The 11593-nt window shown below is 44.4% G+C and overlaps 1 protein-coding gene across 1 annotated transcript; it reads right to left on the reverse strand.

Annotated features, from left to right (window-relative positions):
* Positions 1–10807: 10807 nt before the first annotated feature.
* GREM2 (gremlin 2, DAN family BMP antagonist) lies at positions 10808–11314 on the reverse strand. Its single transcript, XM_063082670.1, has one exon. It carries the CDS (start codon positions 11312–11314, stop codon positions 10808–10810), a length of 507 nt encoding a protein of 168 aa, XP_062938740.1.
* Between the last annotated feature and the right edge of the window lie 279 nt (positions 11315–11593).

Raw genomic sequence — 11593 nt, forward strand, 5'->3', positions numbered from 1 at the left:
ACTTCAGCAAGTAAAAAAAGATGAAAACACAGTGAAGGACTGGGCTATAAGAAATCACAGAGAGCACAGAAATTGGTGAAATAAACCAACTCTAGGCTGTAAACAATAACAACTAGAACTAATTTTTATTTTTAGAGAGGGGACTAAAATTTTAGATAATAAGATGGATGGGAGAAATTCAGGGAATAATTCAAACATACTAAGAGTCTTGTCTTTTCATTTGTTGAATTCAAGAAATGTTCATAGAGAGGTTAAAATGTGCCAGAAACTGCTGTAGGCTTTGGGTGTCAAGGACAAACAGAAAATGTCCTATCCTCTTGGAACTTACATTCTAATGGGGGAGACAAAAAAAACAATGTAAAATAATGTCAGGTAACATGATATTTACATAGGGAGACCAATAATTTATTCTCCAGACCACAATACCTTTGAGAGTGAAAGTGGATGCTATTGTGCCTGGAAAAGCTCCATCACCCGATCCCATCCCCAGACAAGCTCTGGTCGCTCTACAGGTATGGGCTGTGTAAGCTTTAAGTGCTGTGAAGGACAAGAGACAGGAAGAAGATAGTGACAACGAATATGTTTAGACTTTGTTGCAAGAATAGAAAATTGAATATAAATGAAAGTCTTAGGGGTATTCCTTAAAAGAACAAAAGTAGTTAAAGCAGAGGGAATAAAAATGTTATCAATCCAACTAAAGAATAGAAATATAAGAAAAAATAAAGCAAAACAAAGTACAGTAAAAATAGAAGTGATCGTGGATGGTAAATGGGAGAACTTGAGGGTAGGGAGAGAGGGGGATTGTTACTCACAAGCTCCAAAATCCTGTGCAACCATTTCTTGAATCACACTGGCTTGTCACTGCCGTTTCCACCTCCCAGCCAACTAGTGAGCACAGACGTTTGAAGGTTGTATTTTTTGATTTTTGTTTTCAATTAAATACCTCTTTGGTTATATAATCAAAAGCAATAGGAAGAGGTTTAATGCTTTTAAGTGATGTGATACAGGGGGCTGATATACATTGGATATGTTTGTCACCCCAAAGCTCATGTTGAAATCTGGCCCCCAATGTGGCAGTGTCTGGAGGTGTTTGGTTGTGGGGCAGATCCCTCATGAATAGGTTAATGTCCTCCCTGGGGTTGGGGGTGAATGACTTCTCTGTCTACTAGTTCCCAGGAGAGCTGGTTGTTAAAAAGGAGCCTGGCACCTCCCCTCTCTCTCTTGCTTCCTTTCTTGCAGTTTTCTGCCATGATTACAAACAGCCTGAGTTGTACTCCAAATACACCTGTCCCAGGATCATGAGCCAAATAAACCTCTTTTCTTTATAAATTACCTAGTCTCACATATTCTATTATATAGCAAAACACAAATGGACTAATACAGGAACACCCCTTCTCTCAGAAATCACCCCACAGAAATGAGGAGCAAAAATGCCGGCTTCATCTTTGATTAAAATTAAAGGTTTTGAAAACCCAAATCTTGAACTATTTGAAAGATCTTCCAGATATTTGAGTGTGGGAGGTGGCAGAAAGAGGATGCTCTTGGAGACACACTCAGAAAAAAACCTGTGAAGTTTCTTTCTTCAAAGTGAGGCCCTACCATTAGGTGCTACCTCAACGCCTGTGTTTGCAGTAGTGCACCTCAGCACACCAATCGCTATTAGAAACTTCCCTGAATGTGGTGTATTATCTTTATAGTAGGAAGGATGCCTATGTGAGAAATCAGGCAGACAAGTTATATTTGCAGGAAGGTGTCAATCAATAAGACTAAGGTGAGGGAAGAGACCCTGATTTCGAATGGTAAATGCTAGAACAAGCTGTGCTTGCCACCTTCTTTCAAAATGAAACATCTGCTCGCTCGAAATGGGCAAAGGAGCTGAATGGACATTTTTCAAAGGAAGACATACAGATGGACAACAGGTACATGAAAAAATGCTCAACATCACTAGTCATCAAGGAAATGCAAATTAAAAGTACATTGAGTTACTGCCTCACCCCAGTTAGACAGGCTATGATAAAAAAGACGGTGAATAACAAATGCTGGCGAGTGTGTGGAGAGAAGGGAACACTACTGCACTGTTGGTGGGACTGTAAATTAGTACAACCACTATGGAAAATGGTATGGAGGTTTCTCAAACACCTACAGATAGATACAATCCAGCAATCCCACTTCTGGGTATATACCTGGAGGAATGGAAATCATCATGTTAAAGAGATGCCTGCACTCCCACGTTCATCGCAGCTCTGTTTACAATAGCCAAGACATGGAACCAACCTTGTCCATTGACAGATGACTGGATAAGGAAACTGTGGCATATATACACCATGGAATTCTATTCTGCCATAAAAAAGAACGAAATTCTCCCATTTGTAAGAAAATGGATGAGCTTGGAGAAACTTATGTTGAGTGAAACAAGCAAAGCACAGAGGGATAAATACCGCATGTGCTCGCTCGTAAGTGGGAGCTAAGAATGAATGAATGAATGAATGAATAAATAAATAAAATTTAATGCAATCTAAACAAAATCCCAAGAGAATGGCAGGAGGGGTGGCGGAAGGATGACAACTAAAGAAGTAGACTTCAAAGTTCATACATAAAAATGAATCAGCAAAAGCCGTCAGAAGGTTTTGGGGGCAGAAAAGGTTAATGGAAAGAGGAATCGACCCATGTGTTAAACATATCAGTAAGGGTTTGTAATAGCAAAATAACAAAAACTTCTAAATAATGAGGTAATAGGCTTTAAACAAGAAAGGATGGGGGCTCAAAAATTTTTAATATTTAGTTTACAGAAATCCAGGATGGATCCAGAAATAGAGCCCATCGGCAGAGTGCCTCCCACCACGTGGAAAAAGGGACATGAGGTGCTCATGGGAACACATGCTGTCTGTTCTTTGGCTCCTCAAATAAAACAAAAATTAATATATATACACACACACACACACGTATGTATCACGGCAAAAACAAAGTCAGAAACCAAGAGACTAATGTCGATATGTGGGTAACTCAAACCTTTTTAAGGTTTCAAACATAAAATTTAAAACTCCAGCCATGATGAGACAGCCAGTTCATAATTTGGTACCCAGTCCCTCCTTCCCTCACATCAGCGATTGCATCCTTTTAAACAGCTACGATCTGGTCGGGTGACGAATGTCCTGGTGGCAGAATGGTCCCGGTTCTGCAATGGTGGTGGCTCGGGGACTGCAGGGGGCCTGGGTGACTGCATGAGGCGAGGCGGGCCAGGCCGCTGTGCACATCGGGCGGTGGCGGCCAGCACCTGAGGCACGTCACTCATTTCTTTCCTCTGCTGTCTCCCCTCCCTCCCGCTCTTTCTAAGGTCATTTTGCTCTCTATTCCTTTATTAGAAGTTTTCCCTGTTCATAGGTTTAATCACCATCTTTTTGCTTCTATGTCATCTTCTCCAGATCTAGCTTCTCACCCAAATTCCAGTCCTATTTCCTCAAATGGGAGAAGGGTTTTGTTTAGATTAGTTCACTGTCACTGCAGAGCCACCATCTATTAAAAACCCCGCCATCATCTTCTAATACCAAGTCCTCACTGGCATTGGACTCCCATCTCTCACACTAACAGGCTCCTCTTTACCCGCCACACTCTGCGTGTAGTTTGAATATTTGTCTCTTGCAGATGCAATCCTATGACCTGACCCGGCCCTGTTCTCTAGATGTTTTGCAAGAGCCACTGAGCTGGGATACCTGGATCCCTCAATCACCTTGCATGCTGTGATGAGAATAACGCTTGATCAAGTCTGCCAGCGATTTTCTATGTCCTACAAGGTCGTGTGGAACTTCTTCTGTCTCTCTTTCAAGGTCCTCTGTATTCCTGACTCTCTGTCCCCCCCCCATACTCCATGCCCCCCAGCCACCGCACATGCCCAGGTGACTACTATGTGCTCTGCCCAGATGGGCTCTGCGGGGCTGGTGCACCTGCTTCATCTCACCCCCTCCCCTGACCCTCGCTGGAAATGTTAGCTGCTGACAGCTGACAGCTCACAGCTGCATCCCCCACTGAGCATTGTCCTTACTGGAGGGAAATGAGTGCCCCCTTCTGGGGACCGCCTGTGAGCAGTGGCTGTCCCATGGGGCTTACAAAGGCCTTTCCCCCTTGTTTCAATTTGGGACAACTCTAAAATGCCATCCCAGCTCCAAAACTCCCCATAGGAACAGATGAGGCCTCAGTTGCAACCATATTGCTTTTCCCATGGCACAATCCTATTTTCCTCACATCCTAACAGGTATACATCCTGCAAGCGTTCCCTGACAAGCCTCTGCTCACAACTGTTTGTCTCTGAGTTTGGGAAATAAATCTAGGACAGGCAGATCCAGGAGTGGCACTCTAACATGGGATTTGGAGGGGGCTCACTCCTCAGCCAGCTGCCAAGGACAGCCCCCGGCATGCTGCAGCAATGCAGTGTTTAAACGTTCCCCAGGGGTACACTAGGAGTGGATGCTGGTGGAGGAGTCCCTGGCTGCTGCAATATCTTTGGAGCATAGGAGTTATGAGGGACAGAATACCTCTAGGGACTTTGGGACTGGGTACTCATTTCCAAGTGGCATCGATTTGTGGAAGAATATGAAAGCCACAGGTACAGTCTCTTTGGCAGCATTCAGTTAAGCCCTGGTCCCCTGCAGTCAGAGAAGGGCTCAATTTTAAGAGGTGTGCTGTTTCAGAGAAGTTTGGATTCTCAACTCCAGTAAGTCTCCTGTGCCAAGGTTGGAGCCCTCATAGGGAAGGAGCGGAACCCCTTAAAATCAGGAGGGGAACACCTGGGGAGATGCAGTTCAGAATCACAGTCTCAAGTTCCTGTGACCCTAATAGGCCTGTTGTTAGGCTCCTGCCCTCACTGGGCATGGGCTGGGTTGGGTAAGGGAGAAGAGGGAGTAGACAGTGAAGTTGTGCAGGAGCCAGGAGAGGCAGCGTGGGAATGTGTCTGAGGCTGCTGGATCCGGGGCGTGGGGAGCTGACATCGAGCTGGATAAGGATATTTACCCCCATGGGAGCTCTCTCTCCTGCTTCAGGATTTAACACTGTGGCAAATACACCAGGGATGGTGGTAAAAAGCCACTAGGGGGATTCTTGGAGGATCACAGTTAATGAAATAGAAATGCAAGAACTTGCATGGTGCATGGTGGAGAAAAGGATCCAAAGGCTCAGAGAAGTGGGCACACTAAAGTGGATTTGCTACATAAAGCTTAAAAAACAAACAAAACAAAACAAAACAAAAATCCCCACCAGCCAACTAATTTTCAGGAAGGTCTCTGTTTGCCAAAGCAATGATGCTTATGAGAGGGGCAGCAGCGTTACTGAGCAGCTCAGCAGTGCCTCTCTTCTGTAGCCCAGGGCTAACCATAGCAAGAGATGCTGTTATCAAACTGGGCTCCCTGATGGACACGAGAATAGCAGCATTTCAAAATAATATAAGCCAGGTGCTGGTGCTTAGCTTTTGGAAGTAGCGTGGGCTCAATTGTTGCAAAGAGTGGTAGGACTGCAGAGGCATCCAGGGGATCCCAACTTGGAGATGGTTAATAGAACATGATGTTCCTGGAGGCAAGATAAATGGGCTGCCGACAAGGGCATTGCTTAATTTACACAGTCAAAAGAAATCAATGATGGGTGAGCAGAGGCAGAGGGCAGGAGCTCAGTAAAAATCACAATCCCTCGTGCAGTTTCCAGATCACATCTGGAACCCACTGGCAGAAGGAGTGGCTGATTCCTTACGTGTGAGGACATTGCAATACCAGGCAAATCTATCCATTTGTTATTTCCCTACTCCTTCACCAGGGAGCTTAGGACCACTTAAGTAAATGTGCTTTGGAGAAAAGAATATTCTGCACTTTTAAGAATGTATGAACCATGGGTCTGAATCAATATTAATACCTGGAGGCCCAAATGAATCACCGAGGCGCTCCACTGAAATGGGGGCATAGCAGGGCTATTAGAGTCCTGGCCATGGGTGGCTCTTAGTGGGTCCACTGGTCCACGGACAACCTCATGATCCTTTCCCCATTTCCAAATATATAATTGGGAGGGACACTCTTGGTAGTTTGAAGAACCCTCACATTGATTCTTTAAATTCTTGGGTAAGAGCTATTGTAGTGTTATAGTGGGGAGGGCGAGAGGAAGGCTTTCAAGCTGCTCCCCACCACTACAAAAAGAATAAATCAAAAATAATGCTAAATTCCAGAAGGAATGGGGAATATTAATGCAACTCTCAAAGACTTTAATGTTGTAGTAAGTAGTCCCTGTCATATTCCCATTAATTTCACCATGCTGGCCCCTGCAAAAATCAAATGAAATGTGGCAGGAGATGGCAGTAGCCCCAGATGCAGCTACTGCACTCAATGTAGTGTCTTTGCTAGAGCAAATTAAAACAACCTCCAGCACTTGATCTGGAAAACGTGTCTTTTGCCATACCTCTCAGGAAGGAGAACCAGATGCAGTCTTTATTCCCATGGGATGAACAACAGTTAATATTTATGGTCTTGCTCCCAGCTTATGAAGTTCTTATACCCTTTGTCAAAACAGAGACTACAGGGACCTGTACTTTATGGACAGTCTATAAAACACTACACCCTTCCATATGATTGACATCATGTAATAGGAGCAGGTGAGAGATTTGGACAAGTATGCTGGAGTTCTTGGGAAGCACATACAACGTACGCCTCTTAGAGAGGGGGTGATTCAGGTGACTTCACATTCCGGACAGGATGGCATAGACACATTTCCCTTATTCTGCCCACTGAAATCTCTAGACATCATATGTATATGAATATGTATATGTATATGTATATGTATATGTTTATGTATATGTATATGTATATGTGTGTGTATGTGTATGTGTGCGTGTATGTGTATGTGTGTGTATATGTATATGTGTATGTGTGTGTATGTGTATATGTGTGTGTGTGTATATGTGTGTATGTGTATATATATGTGTGTATGTGTGTATGTGTGTATGTATATGTATATGTATATGTGTATGTGTGTGTGTATATGTGTATGTGTATATGTATATGTGTATGTATGTGTATGTGTATATGTATATGTATGTGTGTGTATATGTATGTGTGTATGTGTGTATATGTATGTGTATGTGTATATGTATGTGTGTGTGTGTATATATATGTGTATGTGTATATATATGTGTGTATGTGTGTATGTGTGTATGTATATGTATATGTGTATGTGTGTGTGTGTATATGTGTATGTGTATATGTATATGTGTATGTATGTGTATGTGTATATGTATATGTATGTGTGTGTATATGTATGTGTGTATGTATGTGTATGTGTATATGTATGTGTGTATGTGTATATATATGTATATGTGTATGTGTGTGTGTATGTGTATGTATGTGTATATGTATGTGTATGTGTATGTGTGTGTATGTGTATATGTATATGTGTATGTGTGTGTGTGTATGTATATGTATACACACACATATGTGTGTGCATATATATACATATATATATGTATATATATATGTATATATATATATGTATATATATATATGTATATATATATATGTGGCTTTAAAAGGTGGAGAAAAGAGGAAGACTAGGTCGCAGCCTTGGGATTCAGGAGTGACGTGGTAGTGGGTTCCCTGGTTTTGTGTTTGCTTTGCCTCATATTCTAGTCTGAATACTAGAGAAGCCGGTAACCTGGAAATGCCCATGAATACAAACAGCAAGCACAACCACATGCTTTTCCACATTTTGCTGCTGGTGCAGTGGCTGATGGGTCTGCCCGCTGTGCTTGAGAAGTGGTGGCAGTGGAACCGGGTGAAGAGAGTGGCAAGGGTGGGGGTTAAGGAGGACTCAGAAGAGAACCTGATGACCAATCCATTTTAATTGCATTATTTACAATTTGGTCTCGTTGTTATCTCTTTTGAACATATTAATAATCAGTGGTGATAGATCAAACATTAAACAAGCTTTCTAGGAAAACGTACATTCTAAGTCATTCACTCAGTAGCAAAGATTCATTTTCATTGACTTTTTAACTTAAAAATCAGTCAGCTAACTTCAGAAACAAGTGAATTGAAATATTTTAATACATGTAGAATAGTCTGTCCCATTTAATAAGCAAAGATGAATGATTTTTTAGTAACTTCAAATGAATATAATTCATTTGAAGTCTGTACAGTGAACCAACCATATGCAATTTTATTAAGATATTATTTTTTATTGATAATTGAGTTTCTTGAGTGGCAGATAAATTGATTAGTAGAAAAATGGAGATGCTGTGAAACTAAGGAGTATTTAAATTAAGAAATGTTGAAACCCACGAGCACTAAATGTGAAAATGAGCAGAAGTCAGGACCAGCTCTGGCTGCTGAAGAGACATGTTCAGAATTCCACTTTTAGGGCACGTCACACCAGGGTCATGGGTAATCCTACAGTATCTTTATTTGTTCTATAATTTAATGGTACACAGATAAAATAATTATATTATAGCTTTTCTTCATTTATAAACATAACAGAAAAACAATTAAATACAAGTAGAGCCATTATAAGATAAACTGTGTACATACAATAACCCCCGGAAGGAGGCTCCCACCGCAGAGTACCATAGGGCTTTCACTGCCACACCCACAACTGGGTTTGGAGAGTGCACGTACGTTTGTATTCTGTGAGTTTATAGCTTACTCCTTCCCCTATCCATGTGGGTTCTGTGCTGATAGGGGTCAGAAGCTCCCCTCCACCCACCTGCTCCACTCCATTAGCCTCCATCACGATCCCACGGACTTCGTTCTTCCACAGCTTTTCTGCTGTGTGTTCTGCCACCGAGTCCGACTTGAAGTTTTCCTCTAAATGCAAAAGTCAATTCTCAGTCTAGACACCCTCTCCACTTTTTCTCTCCATACCCAAGTCCCAGCCCTCAAGGGTTTCTTCTCATTTCTGCCTCCTAATTTTGGTCTGTGTGTGCACATTTCTGAAGCCAAGACCCCCGTTACAACAGCACATTCTGCTCGGGTCTCATGGTGTTCCACAAGCCACAGAAATGAAACTTGCATACAGTGGCAGGAAACAGACTCACCAGCATGCCACTACCCACCCCAATCCTTGCTCTCCAGGTGGGTGTCTCTAGATCCGCTGTCAGTGCCTAGTGCCAGGAAGACTCAGACCCCAGAGCACTTGTAGGGGGTCTCTTGCAGATGGTAGGGAGTTGACCCCTTGGTGGGAGCCCTCGCTTGAGAATTGCCAGTGCAAGTGTTTCAGAGTGTGACGATTCTCACCAATAGCCTCTCATTCCCATTTGTGATTCCATAAACATTACAGGGCAGCCTTCCTGGGGCCATTTAGCACAGGGACCAAAAGTACGTACAATGTTGCTGGAAACTAAAACATGTCAGCTTTCTTATATCAAGAGACCACAACCTGGAAACTTCAACAAATCATAATAAAAATGAAAGGTGACCTGAATCTTTGCTCTTCCTTTTTAAGTCTATTCTTTGAAAAGGAAGTCTATTGTTTTCTGTAGGATGGTCCAACTAGAGTACTGTTCTCTATATTTTATCCTTTGTCTCTTATACCACAAAGTGACCTGACTCCTTCTATCTTTAAATATCACTTAAAAAAAATACCCAGGATATATTTTTGTTTAGTGTCATGGCAGTGAAAATTGTATACCATCTCACCCCACACATACACATTGCACATTATAGGGGCTTTTAGTTTTGGGTTAACGACTTCCCAGTGAATGCCCCTCCCTACGCCCATCCATCCCAATCCAATTTCTACATTGTGCTGAAATGCTCTGGCACCTTCAGTGAAACAAAACTCAAAGTAAAATCACAACTCATCCCATCTCCCTGCCCAATCTGCAACAAGTGCATGACTGAATGGCTGATCACGCATTATTTCTAAGTAAAACCCCTTCTGGGTAGATCATCACCTGTCCCTTCCTTACTCAGACTGGTGCTGCAAAGCCAGAGTCAAAACCCATGAAACGATACATGCATAGTCCATAATACTTTCCAATAGCCCTTTACGATATAGGTCAATTATAAAACCAGTGTCCATAGAGAGACCTCGTGTGTGATAATATTCTAATTGCAGCAATAATAGCATGGACACCAGAGTTCATCTTCAGTCCACATATGGGTCTGGGAGGGTGAGGAAGAAGAGGTGGTGGTGGTGGCTGGGGCTGGGGGAGGGTGTGGCCTGCTATGAGCAAGGTCCCCATGGAAGCCCACTGCCTGATCCATGTGGCTCCATTGCCTTCTTTGTTTCAGGTGTGCTAGGAGCTGACATCCATGGCCATCTGTATGGACAATGTCCATACTTGCCTCATGGCAGCGGTCAAGGGAAACCCTGGAATCACAGGAGAGAATGCTCCTGTCAGAGGTCCAGGGACCAGCAGGGGAGGTTTGAGGGCTGCACAGAAGAGGCATGAGGAGGCATCCTTCACTTCACCAGGAAGGGGGCGCTGGGTGCAGGGTGAGGCCAGGGAAATACCCACTTTTCCACATGGTGGAAACATCAATGCCGCATTCACAGCGCATCGCCTGGAAGGTCCTCTCCAACTGCTGGGTGGTGGCAGGTGGGTGGCAGTGTTCCAGCATCTTCCTTCAGGCCTGATCCACAACTTGGTTTGGGGGTACAGGTGGGGCCCGGAGCCGGCCAGGGACACATCAGCAAAGCTCCACGTGTGGTCCACATGTTGGACAAGGACATGATCAGCCCTAAGGGCCGTGCTCATTGCTGTGGGGACACAGGCAGCTGCGCGTGAGCTCAGAGGACAGGCACGTGGCAGCGGGTGGCGCCGAGCTGCGTGGTCCCAAGGAGCTCATTGCTTGTCAGCCTCGCTCAGGTTCACCGACATGCAGCGACACTGCTTCACCTTCTGGATCTTCTTGAGGCGGAATGGCGGGTCCAGCCCGGGGCACTGGAGCTCCACGAGGACAGAGGCCAGGCGCTGGGGCTTGCAGAAGGCGCAGGACTGGAAGGAGTTCTCCTGGCTGCGCACAGGCCGCGGGATGTAGAAGGAGTTGCACTGGCCGTAGCAGAAGTGGTTGAGGACCACGCGGCTGCGACATCCCTCCTCACGCACCGTCTGCCGCAGCGGCTGCGTCTTGCACCAGTCGCTCCTGAGGTACTTGCGCTCGGTGACCACCAGGGCTTCCTGGCTGGAGGCCAGCACTTCCTGGCTCTGGTGCTGCCACCTCTCCGAGTTGCTGCTGCTGCCATCCTTGTAAGGTGAAGGGATGGCACCTGCGGGCCGGTTCTTCCGGGCCTCTGTCCCATTCACCAGCATGGCCACCAGGAAAAGGGACAAGAAAAGCTTCCAGAACATCCTGAAACACAACGAGAAAAGAGTCAGGGGGCTTGGAGGGGAAAGGGAATAGAGTGCAGGATCCGTCTTTTTTTTTTTTTTTTGGATGCTTCATTGTTCTGTTAGGAAGAACTACAGTCATGTGGGGCCTGGCTTCCTGCTGGATGCCCTGGGGCAGCTACAGGTGAGAGGTAATTCTGCAGTACCTTTGCAGACTGCTATGGGTACCCTAAGTAACACCCCAGATGGACAAAATGGCCAGTAAGTGTGTATCACAGTCAGAAAGCACACAGTGTTGAA

Source organism: Cynocephalus volans, chromosome 18 (assembly GCF_027409185.1).
Source record: "Cynocephalus volans isolate mCynVol1 chromosome 18, mCynVol1.pri, whole genome shotgun sequence".
NCBI classification, from domain to species: Eukaryota; Metazoa; Chordata; class Mammalia; order Dermoptera; family Cynocephalidae; genus Cynocephalus; species Cynocephalus volans.